Source organism: Panthera onca, chromosome A3 (assembly GCF_046562875.1).
Source record: "Panthera onca isolate mPanOnc1 chromosome A3, mPanOnc1 haplotype 2, whole genome shotgun sequence".
Lineage (NCBI taxonomy): Eukaryota > Metazoa > Chordata > Mammalia > Carnivora > Felidae > Panthera > Panthera onca.
The window spans coordinates 114,492,236-114,511,368 of record NC_138341.1 but is presented as its reverse complement, the minus strand read 5'-3'; the positions used below and the strand labels follow the sequence as shown (position 1 = coordinate 114,511,368).

Genomic DNA, 19,133 nt, shown 5'->3' with positions numbered 1-19,133 from the left:
CCATTGCTGGGAAGACGTGGCACTAGGAAACTGATGAGAAGTCCTCAATCACACCACGTCCATCCAATACCTCCAAAGCAAACATTCCTGCATAGAAGTCCTAGAGGATTAAGGAGATAGGGACTCACTTAAGACATTTGATGGAAGTGTCAAAAACATATTTCAAACTGCACATCACGAATGTCAGCAAATGCAGAGGTGTAGAGAATGTTGGGAGCCCTGAGAGAGTCTGAAGGCTGCGTTCATGACTCTCACTCATGGCCCTATCCGCTGGTTTCCTCATTTGTGCCATGAGTGAGGTGGACCTAAAGGACTGTGAAGGAGGAAGCCACTCAGTCTACTCTGAGTGGAGTCAAGGGGGGATGTATCCTGGCTTCAGTTCAGGGAGGCTTGAGTTTTAGCCTGGCTCTACCTATGCCTTGCTCTTTGATACTGGTCAGGCCTCATGCCCTTTCTTGGCCTCAGTTCCCCCATCTATTATAATTCCAGCACTGATAGGCAATTTTCACAAATGCTTGTGGAATCCTCATAGCAACCTTACCATGTAAAAACTGTTATTAGCCCCAGTTTACAGAAAAGGAAACCAAGACTCAAGAGAGGAAAATTTTGCCCAAGATCACAGAGCTAATCTATAGTAGAATCAGGTTGTGAATCTAGTTCTGCCTTATGCCCAAGCTTGTAACTTTGACACCACATCTCAAATTCCTCCTTTTAGAGCAGAGCTGAGGCCTTCTTATTGGGTAGGAGGAACAGTTCTCTGTTACACTGAGAAGGCTTGTTCCTCAAGGCCTGAAGGGCAGATATGCTTCATCATTTGCTCCAAAAACTGGGACCCCACTCAAGCTTTAATTTCAAAAATATATTAAAACATATATTTCAGATTATTCACATGATCTGTTTACAAGGAAATGTTTGTTTGTTTATTTATTTATTTATTTATTTATTATTTTTTAATGTTTGTGGGGGGGGGGGTAGGGACAGAAAGAGAGGGAGCCACAGAATCTGAAGCAGGCTCCAGGCTCTGAACTGTCAATCAGCACAGAGCCCAATATGGGGCTTGAACTCACGAACTGCACGATCATGACCTGAGTCGAAGTCAGATGCTTAACTGACTGAGCCACCCAGGTGCCCCACGAGGGAACATTTTTAAATATAGAAATGCACAAAGAAAACAATATCTCTATTTAGAGATAACCTCTACTAGCACTTTGGCTCATTGCTCTCTAGTCTTTGTTCTGTGCAACTGGACATACACATAGATATGGAGAATAACCAGCCAGCTAACTTCTTTGTGGCAGGTCTCCTTGAAGGGACAGCTGAACAGTACTTTCTTGTCTGCCACACTAAGTCATTTAACCATTCTGGCAAAGATCAGACAGTTCCACAAAGTCCAAGCTGTGGGGACCTTATGCTGATCTCTCGCCAACCATCCCTAAATGCAGCCTACGTCCAGTGCTGCCTACACATTGTTTCCCTGTTATGCCCTGCCCCTCCTACCTCAGGACCTTTGTTCGAACTATTCCTGTGTTCCTGGAAAGTAGCAAATACTCCATAGATCTGTGTGAAAAGAATGAATGAATTAAGGAGCCATTCTTTGAAGCCTTGTTCTAATCTCACTCACCCTTACCAAGAAGGTATTACAGATTTCCCTGGTAGAACTTAATCTCTCTCTGGCTCCAAAGCTGGGACCATTTGTCCCCCTGTTCAGTTCCAAGTTTGAGGATTTCAGTTTCTGCTGCTAATGTGTCAGCTTTTAGGGGCTGTGTCTAAGTTCTTCTGCCTCCCTAGGCCTTACACCACATGCTTTGCATACCTCACTCATTTCGTCCTCTCCAAACCCTATGAGGGGTTGATGCTCCAACACTCACATTACTGGCAAAGAGGCTGTGCTCCAAGAAGCTGAGTGGTGTGCTTCCAGCCCTGGAAGAGCCAAGATCCACACCCAGGAGGTAGATCCTAGAGCCAAGGTCTTAATCACGACTCACTTTTATCCAGTATGTTTTCTGCCTATGGATACATGTTAGAGCCAGAAGGCCATCCTAATGTGGGTCATTTGAGAGCTCCTGGCCACCCACCAAAACATCACTGCATGCCTCCTCTTTGTAGAACATAGGCCAGGAAGCCCAGGAGAGAAGGCAGAAAGGCAGTCAGGGGTCAGGTTCTAAGGGAATCACAATGCCAGGCTTGGAACCTCCACCTTGAAGGGTTTTTTTGTTTGTTTGTTTGTTTTGAATAGACTTTTTCTGAGTACTTTTAGATTCACAGCAGATTTGAGCAGAATGTGTGGAGACTTCTGGTATACCTCCTGGTCCCTGTGCATGCACAGCCTCCATGATCAGCATCCCCCACCAGAGTGGGCTGTTGTTATGACGATGAGCCTGCACTGACACATCATTATCACTCAACGCCCACAGTTTACATTAGGGCTCACGCTGGGGGTTGTACATTCAGTAGGTTTGGACAGATGTGTAATGATGTGTATCTACTTCTACAGTATACAGAACAGTTGCATTGCCCTAAAAATTCTCTGTGCTCTGCCAATTCATCCCTCCCTCCTTCCAAGCCCCTGACAATACTGATTTTTTTATACTGTCTCTGTAGTTTTGCCTTTTCCAGAATTTCATATAGTTGAAATCATCCAGTATGAAGCCTTTTCACTTAGTAGACTTCTTTTACTCAGTAATATGAACTTAAGTTTCCTCTGTGTCTTTTCATGACCCGATAGCTCATTCCTTTCTTTTTAAAAATTGTTTAATGTTTATTTATTTATTGAGAGAGAGAGAGAGAGAGAGAGAGAGAGAGAGAGAGAAGAGCACAGGGGAGGGGCAGAGAGAGGGAGAGAGAATCCCAAGCAGGCTCCACTGTCAGTGTGGAGCCCAACTCAGGGCTTGATCTCACAAACCACGAGATCATGACCTGAGCAGAAACCAAGAGTTGGGTGCTCAAGTGACTGAGCCACCAGGAGCCCCATAGCTCATTTATTTTTAGTGCTGCATCATATTCTACTGTCTGGATATACCACAGTCTATTTATCCATTCACCTGTTGAGGGGCATCTTGGTTCCTCCAAGCTGGGGCAGTTATGAATAAATCTGCTAAAATCTCCAAGTGCAGGTTTTTGTGTTGACACATCTTTTCAATTCCTTTGGGTAAATACCAAGGGGTGTGATTGTGGCATGGTGAGGTGAGACACTCTGGAAGCTTCGATCAAGGTTGTAAAATGCGGGTCCACAGATACCATTGTCAGTACAGCTGCTCTAGTTAGCAGTTGTGTCTGTAGGCAGAGGGTCACTTGGATGGGCAAGTGCTTGCAGGACAACAGGGACAAATGTGACTTTGCCTACTGGCCTTGGATATGAGATAAAGAGAATCAGAACCAAAGGTGAGGTCTAGTGCCTTCCTGCAACACTCTCTCCTTCCTAAGCTGAGGACGGTGGGATGTAGGCTCCTGAGCCATCAGCTCTGGCCCCAGAGCCTAGTCTGGGGGGCCCAGGATAGCAAAGGCTCAGCATGATTAAGTTGCAGGATGGACTTCCCTAGCTGTACCTCTCTCATGGGCACCTCCTCCCTGGAAGCCACCCTCTCTCTCTGTCCACAGCCCAGCTCTCCACCCCAACAGCTCCTGCCCTGGGTGGGACCTGGACCAGCCATGGCCTTTGCCTCCTTTCAACCCACCCAACATATCACCTGTTAGAGGAAACTTCCTGAAACTGATTGCTGAGATTGTATCTCTCCTGTCTGGAAACTTTCCTTGGCTTCCTAGTAACTAGCCCAGTGGTTCTCAAAGTGTAGTCTGGGGGCCCCCAACAAACTTCCAGGAGGTCTGCGAGGTCCAAAAAATTTTTGAATTAATATGAAGACATTATTTGCCTCTTCTCTCTCATTTATCTCACAAGTGTAGAGCAGATTTTTCTGAGAACTCCATGACATGTGATATTGGAACTGACTGGAGGCAGAGCAGATGCGAGGATCCAGCTGTCTTCTGTTAAGCCAGTCGTTATGGAGATTTTTAAAAAAATGTTTATTTATTTGTTTGTGTGTGTGTGTGTGTGTGTGTGTGAGAGAGAGAGAGAGAGAGAGAGAGAGAGAGAGAGAGAGAGAGAGGAGACCAAGAGGGGAGGGGCAGAGAGAGAGAAAAAGAGAATCCCAAGCAGGCTCCATGCTGTCAGCACAGAGCCCCATGCAGGGCTTGAACTCCTGAACGGTGAGGTCATGACCTGAGCCAAAATCAAGAGTTGAATCCTTAACTGATTAGTCACCCAGGCGCCCCGCGAGATTAAAAAAAAAGAAAGAAAGAAAGAAAGTAAAACAGAGCCACTCCTCTCACTTTTGATGTTTTCTGGAACATGGGGTTATTTTTCATAAAATATGTCATTTTGTTAAAATGAGATGCCCGTCAGCCCCAGGCTGGGCCAGAAGCCCCTCCTCCGAGTCTTTCTCTCAACCCCACCTCCCAGGGGGCTATGAACCTGAGTCCTGCCCTCTTCACTCCCAGCCCCTGCCGTGGACTTGGAGCTTTGCAGGATCCCCTCAAGGCTGCTGTGCTCAGGGGCAGGGGGTCCTGTTTCTGTCACCAGGCACAGAGCCTGGCTTAGCTAGGTGCTCAACAACCCTCTTCCTTTTGGAAAATCCATGTTATTTCTTGAACAAACATTAACACAGAAGTGAGTCACCCCAACAAATGAAATTTGTCAAATTTCAGCATCCCCGTTCAGTTCCCCCACCCAGTCCCAGTTTCTTGCATCATTGTGACACCAGCTCAGCACAGTTCTCAGAGCTGTATTTTCATTCAGCTGTAAAACACAGTATTTCCCCAAATTAAAAAAAAAAAAGTTGAGAAAATAATCTTTTGAGTTGATGGAATAATTGCCTCTCCTAACTTGGGACCTTCAGCTCTTCCAGGGTGATGAAGTTTATTCCACTCCCATTCAAAGAACAAATATTTAAAATAAAAGTGTCTATCTGCTGGCAAATATACGGTGAAATGTATATACTCCCTCATCCTAGTGTAAATAGAAAGATCCGGGTTGGTAAGTTCTATGATGTGTTCCTGGCATCCTATACTGTTCCAAGGCATAAGGTAAATAATTTTGATCCTGAGATGTTATCCTGAAGGGATGGTGCAAACATTGGAAAGATCCAGCATTTATTTAACTGAATTAAACCTTTAAAAGAGCCTGCGCGACAGTTTTGCTCTCTGTTTTCTGGCTGATTCGGGGTCCAGTCAGGTCTTGCCTTCTTTCTTCTCATATATTCCCTCAGGCCAGTTCTTCCCTCTCCTCCTCCGTATGGCCTCTTTGTCCCCAAAGCCTCCTTCATGAGGTGTCACCGTCTCCAGGAAGCCCTCACCCCTCTTTGAGGTCTGAGCCAGAGCTGGTAGCAGGGGCGCCAGGCTGACAACAGAGCCCTCGTCACTTCTGCACCCTCTTTCCTTTCACCTCCATTGCCCACATTAGTCACCGGTGGGGCCGAGTGGCCTTGGCCCCACCCACCCCATGTTCTGGCTTAAATTACCTAGGAGCCCCGCATTTGGTCCTAGTCCATCACTTATGTCCTCAAGTCCCAGGTATCTAGCCCCGATTGACAGAAAATGATGACAAGACTCCCAGTTCTGGCTTGCTAGAAATTTCCTGTGCACCTACCCACTCAGGTGTCCTGGAGATGGTGTCTGATTGTATACAGACAGAAGAGATTCATTCATTCATTCATTCATTCACTCACTCATTCAACATTTGTTAGTGCTTGTACTGTATCTGGTCCTTTTCTGGACGCTGGGGCTGTTGAGAGGAGCGAGGTACCTGCCCTCAAGGAGCTCACGGGCTCATGGCGGCAGATTGATGAATAGGAAAGGTGAAAACCGGGGCGCCTGGCAGCTCAGTGGGTTAAGCATCCGACTTCAGCTCAGGTCATGATCTCGAGGCTCGCTGGTTGGCGGCCCCCATCGGGTGGAGCCTGCTTCAGATCTTTTGTTCCCCTCTCTTTGCCCCTCCCCCTCTCTCAAAAATAAATATTAAAAAAAAAAAGAAGGGAAAAACCATACTAACCAGAGTTGACACTCTTTCTTCCTTTTTTTTTAATGTTTATTTATTTTTGAGAGAGAGAGAGAGGGAGGGGGAGCAGGGGAGGGGCAAAGAGAGAAGACAGAGGATCCAAAGTGGGTTTGAGGCTGACAGCAGAAAGCCCCATGTGGGACTCAAACTCATGAATCATAAAATCATGACCTGAGCCAAAGTCGGACACTTAAACGACTGAGCCACCCAGGCGCCCCTGAGCAAAGTTTTAAGGCTGAGCAGGATTTAGCCAGCTGGGGAGGGAGGAGGAATGGTGTCCGCAGTAGACATAACAGCATGGACAAAGGCTTGGCACTGACTCCAGTTGGTTACTGCCCAAAGAAGCCCTGAATTTTGAGACCTCCTTTGTGTATTTTTTGTGGGAGGAGGGGTTGTCACAAAACAGCGAGAAAGGAAAACTCACCCTTCTTCCCCCGCCAGAAGGGAAGCACCGGCTCTGGAGGAGGGTGACTTTGGATTAAATCCAGCTTTGCCCCTGACCAGCTGTGTGGCCTTGGGCAAGTCACTTCACCTCTCTGAGCCTTACTTAGTTGCCACATCTTCCCCCAAGACCCATTCACTGCATCCCTCAGAAAAAAACGGAATTCAGTGAGATAATGTGCATAAAGGTTTAATACAGGAATTCTCAACACTGTTGACATTTTGGCCTGGATGATTCTTTTTTGTGAGAGGCTGTCCTGTGTATTGTAGAATGCTAAGTGACAATCCCCGGCCTCTACTCACGACATGCCAGTAGCATCTGCAACAATATGTGACAATTAAAATGTCTCCAGACATTGCCAATGCCCCTGGGGGGCAAAGAATCACCAGTCTAATACAGCGCCTGGCATGTGGTAGGGACTCCATAAATGTTTATTCTCTTTCCCATTCAAGTCTGGAGGGAGCACTAACTTTTGTCCTGTTGGAACAGGAAGGGCCTTTAGGGATCTCTATGCAAATAAGAAAACAGGGCTCAGAGAGAAGTTAGCAGGCTAATGTCACACAGCACGTTATTGGCAGAAGGAGGCAGGTGGAATAGAGACAAAGTAGCCTTGACAAGGAGACCCCAAAACACACTGGTTTAAATAAGCTAGCTCATTCTTTTACTGCCATGGAGCCCAGAGGTGGGTGGTCAGGGGCTTTAGGAGCAGCTCTGCTGGCTCAGTACACAGCTTCCACCTCTAGGTCTCAGGCAGTTCTGCTCATTCCCATTTCTAACTTGATAGAAGGAAGAAAGTAGAGGGACCCCCCCCTTCTTCTTCTTTTTTTTTTTTTTTAAAGCTCAGTTCCCAATGTGGGACTTGAACTCACAACCCAAGATCATGAGTCACATGCTCCACACACTGAGCCAGCCAGCCAGGAACTCCTTCCTTTCAAACACATCATTTCTGCTGATATGCCATTGGTCAGACTTTAATCGCATGGCTACTGCAAGGGAGGCTGGGAAATGTAGTCTCTGGCTGGGGACGATGTGCCCAGTTAAAATCTGGGGAGGGGAGAGAATGACCACTGGGAGACCATTGGCAGTGTTGTGATAAAGACGGGGTGAAAACCCAAGATCTCCCAGGACCATGGTTTTCTCTACCACATCAGGGCTGTTAGCAGTCAATCAACAAACACTAGGGTGGTTGTGATAGCAATTTCAGCGTGTAGAGGGGACGCAATAGCTATCAGGCCCTAGTTAAACACTTCCCATCCTCGCAACAGCCTAGTGACCGAGGTTTTACTGTTAATTCCCTACAGGGGAGAAACTCCAGATTCTGAGAGGCTAAGTTAATTACCCAAGATTTCAGACCTAGAAAGTGGCAGGGGCCATCTTGAGCTCAGATGTGCCTAACTCCCTGGCCCTCGCCCTGTGCCCAGCAGCCCCTTGGCACATCTGAACTGAGGTCCTCACGGGATCACTCAGGAGAGCTGGTCTGAGGCCCCTCCAGGCCACTCCAGGGACTCAAGAGTCCCTTGAGGTGACTGGACCCCATTAGGCGGTCCCTTTTGGATGGGGTGGCATCCTCCTCCCTGCAGGGCAAAGGGGAAACTAAGGCCTGCATGTAGGGAGGAAGAGCAGCCTCGAGAGGCTCTCATGTGTCCAGGGCAGAAGAAAGCAGTGCCTGCTGGGGGCCGAGGAGGCAGCCAAAGTGCCTGGGTGATGGGATGTCACTTCTCTGAGCAAAGGCTCTCATAGTTGTGTGTTCAAATCCAGATTTGCCACTTGCTTACTGTGTGACCTTGATGAGTCACTTTCCCTCTGTGAGCCTTAGTTTCCTCATGTGTCAAATGGGGACGAGAACAGTGTTTCCTGGCTGTTGTTAAGAATTGGTGAGGTCACATGTGGCCAGCAAAGGCAGCTCCCCAGGATGGCAGTGGTGGTAACATAAGCAGAGCGATGCTGACTCAACCATGGCCTGGCACAGCCTGGGGTGAGCTGAGCTCTGGAGTGTGGAAGAAGGGACCTCGGCTGGAGACAGCAGCTGGTCTCCAAGGGACCCTTGGCTTCACCAGGCTGGCTGGGCCTCTGTGCAGCCTGGCAGGTGGGCGCACAGGGTCTCAGGCTGGCAGTTGGAGGGGAGATGAGCCCTGGAGTCTGGGGACCATGGGTGTTCTCAGGGGTTGCTTGAATTGATCTCAGCTCCAGCCCTTCAGGGGGCACGGAGGGGAGGGCTGGGATGTGGCCCAGGCCTCTGACCCTACGTCATTCTGCTCTGTACTCCTGAGCCCATGGATCAGATGTCCCCGGTCCTCCACAAGGCCTCTCAGAGTCCCTGGAGGGCAGGGGACGAAAGCACTAGGTGGGGTCACCCAGAATGTGACTGTCCCATTCCCACTGCCTGCCTGGTCCACAGTAGGGACTCACTAAATACCTGCCGAGCGTGTAAATGGATGAATCAAGGGGTCTGCCACTGCCACCGACTGGCTGTGTGGCCCTGGGTCAGTCTCTTGCCCTCTCTGTGCCTTGTGAAACAAGATGGATAGTCCCAAATATCCCTTCCAGATCCCACCCAGGTCTCTACCGCCCCAGTCGCCCCCTCCCCATCCCAATGGAGGGAATAAAAGGAGCCACACAGGAGGGTGCAGAAATTGTTTTTTTATTGCAGGGGGTGGAGGGCGGTGAGCACAGAGGCTGCTGTCCCAACCATGAGGAGAAGGATCTGTGAGGGCTCCTTCTGGCTGCACTTAGGCTGTCACTCTGGTTGGATGGTGGCTGTACCTTTACCAGATGGAGACGCTACGTGGGGCACAGTCAAGCCACTGGGAACTGAGCTGGAATGAGACCGCAAGGGCTTAGGGCACTGACCGCAATGGGGTTGTTGTGGATCCCTGTCAGCCACCAGACCCTGCTGCCCGAACTCTTTCCCACAATATCCTACAGAGTCTCACATCTTGGAGAAGGGACTGGCACCTGTGGTTTGGGGTTTGTCTCTGGCACCTGACACGGACCTATCCTCCTCCCCTCACCCTTCTCTCCCCTCACCTTAGGAGCAATGGCAGATGTGAAAAGACTGATCAGAGGCCAAGACTAGAGCCAGGGTTCAGGGCTCGGTATATGACCAGGATCGTGGATCAGTCTGAGATCAAGGTCAGGGCTCAGTCTGTGACTAGGATCCAGGCTCATTCTGGGTGTCGGAATAAGGCTCAAGGTGCAGAGTGTGACCAGGTCAGGGTTCAGGCTGGGGCCAGGGTCACAGCTCAGTCTATGACCAAAATTAGGGCTCAGCCTGCTGCTAAAAAGAGAGAAGCCAAGCCTTGCTTTGGCTTCACCACAGGTGCCTGTGGAGGGGCCTCATCCCCTGAATGGGGCACAGAGCCACCCCTTACCTTTGGTTGGGCATCACAGCAGCCCTCCTCATGCCCCTCTTCAGGCAGCAGCTTGCGGTTTGCTGTCCTTTGGAAGTTTATCTGAAGGGACAAAATAAATAGCAGGCCTCATTCTCCAATAGAAACCAGACCCCAATGGCTGCTGCTCTCCAGCGGGTCAGTCTGACAGCCATGGGACCTCAGGCATGTCAGTCCACTTCTCTGAGCTTCAGTTTGTTCATCTGTAAAATGGGTATAATGACAGCACCCACCCCACAGGGTTGTTGCAAGGCTCCAACGGGATGGTGTATGCAGAGTGTAGAGAGATCGCCCAAGGAACTGACCTGTGGCTGTTTCCATAGAAGGGCCACCTCCAGGACCCTGATACCTTCACCTACCCACTTCTACTGCTCGGCAACCCCAGCCACACCTGGAGACCCAGAGAACAAAGAAAGCCGCTCCCCCACCCCCCATGGCTGGAGGAGAAGCCACGGCTTTTCACAAGGAGGGAAAGAGGCCAGCTTTTCCTCTGAATCCACTCATCAGCCTCCGGTGTTTACAATCTTGGTTCACCCGGGAGGAAACCCAGGCTCAGAGAGGCAGACCCACTTGAACAAGGCCCCATAGCTGCTAAATATCAGAGCCAGGATTTGAACCCAGATATGGCCGCTCTTCTTTCTCACATCTCATAGGCAGGTTCTGTGGGTTTAAAGAGGGATGATAGAGAGCTCTCAGAGGCCCACAGAACCCCCTCAGTTCTGCAAAGACTCCATCCAGCCACACTCCCCCAGCTTGCTCAGACGTTGGGTCCTCCTGCTTCTCCAGGGTCCCCTGGCCAGACCTACCGTGGGGTGGGTGCAGGGTTCATGCTTAACCTTAGAAGGCTGCAGAGGGAAAAGCTCCCCCCCCTGCCACCGTCCCCAGGCTGTGACTTACCAATGATGTCATGTAAAATATGTTCATCCACCGTGGAGACCAAGAGGTGGATCAATGGGCACACCTGTGGGGCGGGAGGGGGGGGGCGGGCGGAGAAACAGGGCAGAAGGGAAGGAGGGAGGGGGAGGAGGGCCAGGAACAGGAAGGAGGACAAATCATTATCAGCTGGGGAGAAACTGCCAGCTGCCCAGGAGTATCTCAGAACCTTTGATCCTTAGGATTCTAGAACAACAGAAACTTAGAAGTCTAAAACTAGAGAACAATAGGATGTTAGAATTCTAAAACCTTAGAACATTGGAACCCTAGAACCTTGAGAATCTAGAATGTTCACATCCCAGAACCCTACACTCTTGGAAATCTTGAACCTTGGCACCCTGGAATTTTAAGGAATCAAATGGGGCCCTGGGAACCATAGAGCAGATTTTCTCACCATTCTGTGTGTACAATCCCCTGAGGATCTCACTAAAATGCGAATTCTGACTCAGCACGTCTGGGGTGATGATGGGGCAGGGGGGCGGGCTGAGAGCCTGCATTTCTAGTAAGCTCCCTGGTGAGGGTCCATGCTGCTGGTCAGAGGACCACATTTTGAGTAGTGAGGCTCCCGTTCAGTGAATCACAGAGCCACGTGGAGGATTTTTCTTTCACAAACCCAGATTCCCAGCCCCCTTCCAGAATGACTGATTCAGAATCTCTGGAACTTTGTGTGTACATATGTGTGTACGTATGAAAATGATGAAAATACCTATTTTTACAGGTTGGTGTTTATTGCTTTAATTAATTATCTAAGTGATATTAATTTCTAATTATGGTGGAGATATAGTTTTCTTTTAAGATAAATGTATTTAAATAAGTTTAAGTAAAATTGCATTGTTTAAAGGAACACATTAGCTAAAAAGGCCAGGTAGATATGGCCAGTGGCTCAAGTTTGGGACCCAATGATTTCAGCTACTGTCAGGCCCTGCTCCTCTCTCCTGCTCCCCAGGCTGAATAAAGGGGTGCAGGTTCCAGCTGACAGCCCAAGGAGAAGTTTGCACCTTGGAAAAAAAGGTGCCAGAGAATACGATCAGGCCTGTGAATGGTACACCTGCCTCCCTTCTCCCCCCCGCCCCCCTCATGTCTCTGGGCCCCCAGGAGTGGAGGACTCACATCCTTCTCTATTAGGTGGGACACAGTCTTTTCCAGGATGGTGGTCATGGAGTTCAGGATCTTGTTGATCAGTTGACTGTGGCTGGAAAAGAGAGGCAACTGATAAAGCCAGGCAAGTGGGGAGAACTGCCACATAGCAGCGGAGAGGAGGGTGGGAGATGATGTAGCACCTTGAAGTCACATAGACCCAGGGACACTGTGACGCCTTTCTAACCACAGAGTGCTGTTCAGGGGCACCCCACGTCTGACCAGAGGCTCACCTCAACCTGTGAGAGTCTCCTCACAACCTTAAGACTTCATTGATTCATTTATTCATTCAACACATATTTACAGATCACCACCTACATGCCAGGCACTAAGCTGGGCTGGGGCCACGGGGAGGAGCAAAACACAAGCACTATGCCTCCTGGTACCTAAGCATGAAACAAGTCTTGCTAACTCTGGCTCCTTCCCAGCTTCAGCTCTCAGCATGCCCGACACCTCCTCCGAGCAGCCTTCCCTGACTGCTCGCCTAAGAGAGTGCTTTGCATCAGACCGCTATGTGTCTGACATTATAATCTGACGTTTTCTTTGAGGGCTCTTTACAGATGGACTGGAAGCTTGTCTGCCTGCCTTTCCCTCAGGACAATAAACTCCAGGAAAACAGGGTCCTTGTCTGTTGTCATCAAAAATTCTCCAGAGTTCAGAGCCTATCTGGGACATAGCAGATGTTCAAGCATTTTTGGCTAAAAGAAGCAATGAAGTAAATATAGAATTAAATATATAAGGACAACTTGGGACAAGTACTCCGAAGAGCTAGAGTAGACTATTTCGAGGGAGAATAGAAGGAAACTTTTTAAAATCTTTTTTTTAAGTTTATTGATTTATTTTGAGAGATAGAGAGCGAGAGCATGTGTGCAAGCAGGGGAGGGGCAAAGAGAGAGGGAGAGAGAGAATCCCAAGCAGGCTCAGCACTGTCAGCACAGAGCTCGATGTGGGGCTTGAACTCACAAACCATGAGATCATGACCTGAGCTGAAATCAAGAGTCAGACGCTTAACCAACTAAGCCACCCAGGTGCCCTAGGAGGAAGCATTGCTAGAACCTGAAGGTTAAGAAGAACATGGAGGTGGAGGGGCAAGGTGTTCTAGGAGGCCGGAACAAGGACAGGTCTAGAGGTGGGAGAGAGCTTCTCTGAGCCCAGAGTAAGGGCCAGGGTGCCTGGAATGCAGTGAGTGATGGCAAGAGTGCAGTGATCTGAGGGTGGGGCCAGCTCATACTGAGCCCAGACAGCTGTGGGGAGCACTTGGGGTGAGCAGGCTGGGGGCAGTAGAGAGGAATGCCATTTCACAGATGTGGACACTGAGACCCAGAGTGACAGGATGAATTCCCTGGGACCTGCAGACAAGGCCGTATCCAGCAGGGCTCAGGTCTGTCACTTTGTATCCCAGCCTTCCCAAATAACATCAGGCAGGAGAGCCTTTCTTTGGTTTGGGCGGGGGGAGGGAACTTCAGGCAACCTGCGGTCATATCCCTCAAGAGGGGTATGGTAGAGTGACCTCTGCTCATAGCCCTCACGGCTGAGAGCTGAGAAGCCAGCCTTGTTTCCTCCCAAAGCCAACCTGCCCCAGCCCTCAGCTTCCAGCCTTTCCTCCTCCATGAGCCACCTCCAGGGTCACCCTTCCTCTCCCAATCCTCTTTCCCCACCAAACGTGCCCTTTCAAGCACAGTTTAAGGCATAGGTTTTGTGGATTAACAGGGATCGATGATTTTAATGGAGAGGATTGAGTTTCAAGATCTCATTTTGGGAATTTTCCAGTGGGTGGAGGCCTCTCTGGGGGCAATCGGAAATTAGAGCCCATGGTAAGCACTGACTTCTCTTCTCCCCCCACCCCCACATGGAGACAAGAAGGTGAACACAGTTTGTTGTTGTTGTTATTACGGGATATAACATAATGATAGAGGGGTCCATTTTTCAAGAAAAAGTAACAATCCTAAATGTGCACATGCACAAAACAACAGAGCTTCAAAAAGCAGGAAGCAGAATCCTGGCAGCACCGTAAGGTGGAACGAACAGATTCGTGCTCAGAGGTCAACACTCTGGTCTCGGTAACGGAGAGAACAAGGAGACAGAGTCCGCATGGGTATTATGATCCCTGAGAGCTTAGTGTGTGCCAGGCTGGGTGCCAAACACTTGTGTCTTTCCATCTGGTCGGCTCAGCAACTGAGGAGCAGGCGTTATTATCACCTTCACTGAAGGGAAAACTGAGGCTCGGAGGGGCTAAGTTGGTCACAATGTTACAAGCTGGTAGCAGAGCCGGTATTTGAACCAAGATCTGTCTGACTCCAGAGCCGAAACTCCTTTTCGCCACATGGTGCTGCCTCGTGGGTATAGGAATAGGGCTGAGATTAGGGGTCCTCAACTCCCCTGAGAGCCCAGCTCTGCTGAGGTGGAACAAGGGCCTTACCCGTCCAGCAAGGTGATGGAGATGCTGTCTGAGTCACTGAGGCATTCTCCCACGACCACTTTGGGGATGCCAGTCTGGGCATCGGTTTCAAGTCTGAGGCTAGTCAGGAGGTCCAAAGAAACCTTCAGGTTGACCTTCTTGCCAAGGAGAGGCCTGTAGGAAATAAGATTCCCAGTGAATGCAAGTCGAGAAGGCCTGCTAAGCTTCCTCCACTGGGTACACACTACCCAGATGTCTATGGCTGATGTCAGTGTCATCTATATTCCTTATGAGACTGACATATTTATGTTAGGGGCGTCTTTGCCTAGCCACGTGGATATGGCTCATACGACATTTTTATATAGCACCACTGTAATAATTAAAATAATAACAATAGTTAACAGTTATCGAGGGCAAATTATATGCCAGGCATTTCTAAAATGCCTGGATTAATCCATGTCATTACACAAACACCATGAGGGAAAAGCACTATTATCTCTATTTTCAAAATGGGGAAATACTGGTACAGGCTAAGCAACCATCCCAAGATCTCATTGCCAATGAATGATGGAGCCCCCGTGTCCTCCGTTTATCTGCTTCCACACATGCTCATTCTCCTAGCTATCTTTCTTAAAGTCATTAATATACCTTAAAATTGTATTTGTCACACACGTCCTTCATTATATACTGTACAATACTGTATGCATTAGGCACAGTGGTCCCTGCTATTCAAAGAGAGTCTCAAGAGAGCAGATAATGCTGGAGGAAATTTTGCCAAAGAGTTGTGAATGCTCATGTTTTCTCAATTTTTCAAATTTTACAATTAGATTGTAAAATTTACAAATTTTACAATCGTACAAATGTTACGATTTCAGAAATATTTAATGGAAGTTTCTTTTAAAAAAATTTTTTTTTAACGTTTATTTATTTTTGGGACAGAGAGAGACAGAGCATGAATGGGGGAAGGGGCAGAGAGAGAGGGAGACACAGAATCGGAAACAGGCTCCAGGCTCTGAGCCATCAGCCCAGAGCCTGACGCGGGGCTCGAACTCATGACCTGAGCTGAAGTCGGACGCTTAACCGACTGAGCCACCCAGGCGCCCCTGGAAGGTTCTTTTATTTTATTATTTATTTATTTATTTAAAAAAAAAATTTTTTTTTAACGTTTATTTATTTTTGAGACAGAGAGAGACAGAGCATGAATGGGGGAGGGTCAGAGAGAGAGAGGGAGACACAGAATCTGAAACAGGCTCCAGGCTCTGAGCTGTCAGCACAGAGCCCGACGCGGGGCCTGAACTCACGAACCGCGAGATCATGACCTGAGCCGAAGTTGGACGCTTAACTGACTGAGCCACCCAGGCGCCCCTGGAAGGTTCTTTTAAAAGAGACTTGGTGATGGCCAAAGTTCACCGGAACATTTTAAGGGCTCAGATCTTAGAGCTGGAAAGGCCCCCTCATTTACAGATTGGGAGACTGAGGCCCAAGGCCACATAGCAGCATGGAAAAGTGCCTGGTTCCAATTTGGGAATCCCCTGGCCATGCTGCACTGCCACTCCCCAATCCCAGATTCGAATGCATACTCACAGAGCCAGGGTGACATTAGCGGTGACGGGGACCCTTATGTTAATGCCTTCGCCATCAGGAGTCAGTTCAATTCTGATATTCAGGATGCGGGAGTTAAGGATGTTCACGCTGTGCAAAAACCACGGTTTGCCTTTGTTATTCCTCGTGACAGCCATGCTTCCCTGACGCCAGCATCACTCTGAGCATTTGGGCCTCACCACTCCTGCCTTCTTTGGCCTTCACGGTCGCCCTGCTCGGAAGTTTGATCCTCTCCGTGTTGGGGCGTAGCAAAAACGGGCACTCAGATGGATGTCATTTCCCCCACAGGTTCCGGGGGGCAATAAGTGTCAGCATCAGAACTTGAACCCAGAACCGTCTGACTCCAAAACTCTATGTGTGGAGCCAGCTATGTGGTATGAATTCCAGTTTTCTCTCTCCTGAGGGGATCCAGACTTTTACCCTCAGCTATATTTGGAGAAGAAAGGTCTTATTCCTTGGAAGAGGGACTTCAGGCACCAGCAAGCAGGTGGGGGTGAGGATTAAAGGGACCTTCACCGGGATCCCGAAATTACAGAATGTGGAAGCCCCAACCCATGAGCTGCTCGGACTGGCCCCACGGCCCTGCTTCTAATTTGCCCAAGCCCTGATGAACCTGGCCTCAGACGGCCTCAGCTCTATGAGGAGGAGCAAGGTTTATCCACCTTTCTGTCTTTGATCTTAAACTCACCTCCCCAAAGATGTGTGTTCCCTTTTCCTGAAGCAAAGCTCTCCACCTTGAAGCATCAACTCACCTCAAAGTCCCATCCTTAAGTGAGAGGACCTTCGAAAGAGCATTGTTCACCAACTTCTCAGCTTCCTGCAGCTTCTGCTTGGCCAGCTGCCAAACCTTGGAATCCTGAAGCACCGCCACGTCAGCCTTCAATTTCTGAAGGATAGCTGACAAAAACAATTGCCATTGAGAGTTGTGTGCCATTTATGGAGCAGTGACCATGTACGAGGCGCTAGGTAAGACCATTTGCCTATGTTATTTTATTTACTCTTCCTAACAACCCAAATGAGGTAGATATTGTTATTATCTGCATTTTCAGATGAGGAAATAAAGGACCGAAAGGTTAAGAAATGTGCCTAAAGTCGTGTGGCTGGGGAGCCTTTGTTCCTTCCGTGCTGCCTTCATACTAATACATACTCATCATTCGTACCCAGAGCAATCGATCAACGAACGAGGCAATTGATATCGATTGTACACCAGCTTCTAGTTGAGGTGGGGGGGGGGGTGGTCTATTGCTCTGAATGAGATGTTCACACGTTTCAGAAACTGGGTCAAACAAAATGAAGAGAATAAACTAAGAAATGGAAAATCCAGAATCAAGGGAAAAGTATGGCTCCAACTCATAAAAGTGGCAAATGGGAGTTCGAGGATGAGAGCTTGGCAGCAGGCATTTAGAGGCATTCGTAAAGGGGTGCCTGCGTGCCTCAGTTGGTTAAGGGTCCATCTCTTGTTTTCGACTCAGAGCACAATTTGTGAGATCGAGCCCCAAGTTGGGCTCTGCACAGAGCCTGCTTGGGATTCTCTCTCTCTCCCTCTCTCTCTGCCCCTCCCCGGCTCCCACTCTCCCTCTCTCTCTGAAAGTAAATAGATAAACATTTACAAAACAACAAAAACAAAAAGAAATCAGAATTAAAAAAGGAGACAAAATTAAATAAATATAAAGCTAGGTAGCTTTAAAGCTACCTAGGCTTAGGGGTGCCTGGGTGGCTCAGTTGGTTAGGCATCTGACTCTTGGTTTTGTCTCGGGTCATGATCTTGCAGTTTGTGGGATCAAGCTCCATTTTGGAGCTGTTAGCATTGCTGTTAGCCCGGAGCCTGTTTGGGATTCTCTCCCTCCTCTCTCTCTGCCCCTTTTCCCCTCCCCACTCAAACGTGTGTGTGTGCATGTGTGTGTGTGTGTGTGTGTGTGCTCTCTCTCTCAAAATAAATAAAGAAACTTAAAAAAAAAAGCTACCTAGGCTGAGGGCTTAAGTATGGCTAATTTCCAATGAACTAATACAAATTAATAAGAACATTGAACAATGTAGCAGAATAGGCTATGAATATGAACAAAATGTGCTAAAATATGTAAACAGCTAATAAAATATGGAAAAAATGAGTGGATTCTTTCATAATTGGAGAAATGCAAAGTGAAATGAGTCATAATCTTTTGTCTATGACATTAGCAAAACACTTAAGTGGCCCATACTAGTGCTGCCAAGGGTGGGGGAGGGGAAGGCGCTCTCCCAAGACTAACGGAGAGAATGTTAATGTAAGGGATTATTTGTCAACAACGACTATAATGTAAAATATGCATACCTTTTTTTTATTTAAAAAATTTTTTTTAACGTTTATTTATTTTTGAGAGAGAGAGACAGAGCATGAATGGGGGGAGGGTCAGAGAGAGAGGGACACAGAATCGGAAGCAGGCTCCAGGCTCCAAGCTGTCAGCACAGAGCCCGACGTGGGGCTCGAACTCGTGAACTGCGATATCATGACCTGAGCCAAAGTCGGACGCTTAACCGACTAAGCCACCCAGCCGCCCCTAAAATGTGCATACCTTTTGAACTTTTGAAATCTCACTTTTAGGAATTTATCTGACGCGTATATTAGGAAAAGTTTGCCATGATGTAGTGTGTAAAGGGATATTCATTTGAGCATTGCTTATTCCTAGAAAAATAAGTGAATGAACTAGAACTGAAGAGCCACCTTTCTCAGCAAACCACTCATAAAGAGCATCCCCTGGTGGCAGCCTCTGGTAATGTGGGCATAGAATTTAGGCCAATCATCTTGATAACTCACATTCAACTGTATTGTCAATGGTCTCAAGTCCTTTCTCAACAGCAGGTTTCAGCTTGTCCACAACATTATTCAGGTCGTTGCTAAGGTCTCCAAGAAGAGATGCCGAGGTCCCAGTGAGCAGGCCGCACAAGAGAACAAGTTTCCAAAGCTGAAGCATCTTGTCTTAACACTTTGACACCAGGAGGAACAAGAGTGAGAATTACCCAGAGAGAAAAGGATCATCTTTGATAAGCACCTGTTACTCTTACACTTAACATTCCTTTAAGGTAGATGTGGTCATCTGCCGTTTTACAGATGGGCAACCCAGATCAGAAAGCTAGAGCAACTTGCCCAGAAACACACAGCCAGTGAGTGGAGGAGCTGGAATTTGGCAAGTCACACTTAGTTCCAAG

General features: G+C 48.3%; 1 protein-coding gene and 1 long non-coding RNA gene across 2 annotated transcripts; both read right to left on the bottom strand.

Moving 5' to 3' along the window:
- Nucleotides 1-9,116: 9,116 nt before the first annotated feature.
- LOC132687967 (uncharacterized) lies at nt 9,117-11,015 on the bottom strand. Its single transcript, XR_009614361.3, has 3 exons — nt 10,778-11,015; nt 9,863-9,943; nt 9,117-9,307 (listed from the first exon to the last, which is right to left on the bottom strand). It is a non-coding gene; the product is annotated as an uncharacterized LOC132687967 (long non-coding RNA).
- A 681-nt stretch (nt 11,016-11,696) lies between these two features.
- On the bottom strand, nt 11,697-18,898 carry BPIFA2 (BPI fold containing family A member 2). The gene is made up of 5 exons (XM_078444149.2): nt 18,742-18,898; nt 16,703-16,847; nt 15,933-16,040; nt 14,370-14,522; nt 11,697-12,005 (listed from the first exon to the last, which is right to left on the bottom strand). Exons 1-5 carry the CDS (start codon nt 18,896-18,898, stop codon nt 11,729-11,731), a joined length of 840 nt encoding a protein of 279 aa, XP_078300275.2. The 3' UTR covers nt 11,697-11,728.
- Nucleotides 18,899-19,133: the final 235 nt, after the last annotated feature.

Coding starts and splice junctions, on each gene's coding strand:
- BPIFA2 (XM_078444149.2), bottom strand. CDS start 18,898: ATGCTTCAGCTTTGGAAACTTGTTCTCTTGTGCGGCCTGCTCACTGGG. Junction 16,041..16,702: donor CTTAAGGATGGGACTTTGAG/GTGAGTTGATGC, acceptor GTTTTTGCACAG/CGTGAACATCCTTAACTCCC. Junction 14,523..15,932: donor GCTAATGTCACCCTGGCTCT/GTGAGTATGCAT, acceptor TATTTCCTACAG/GCCTCTCCTTGGCAAGAAGG.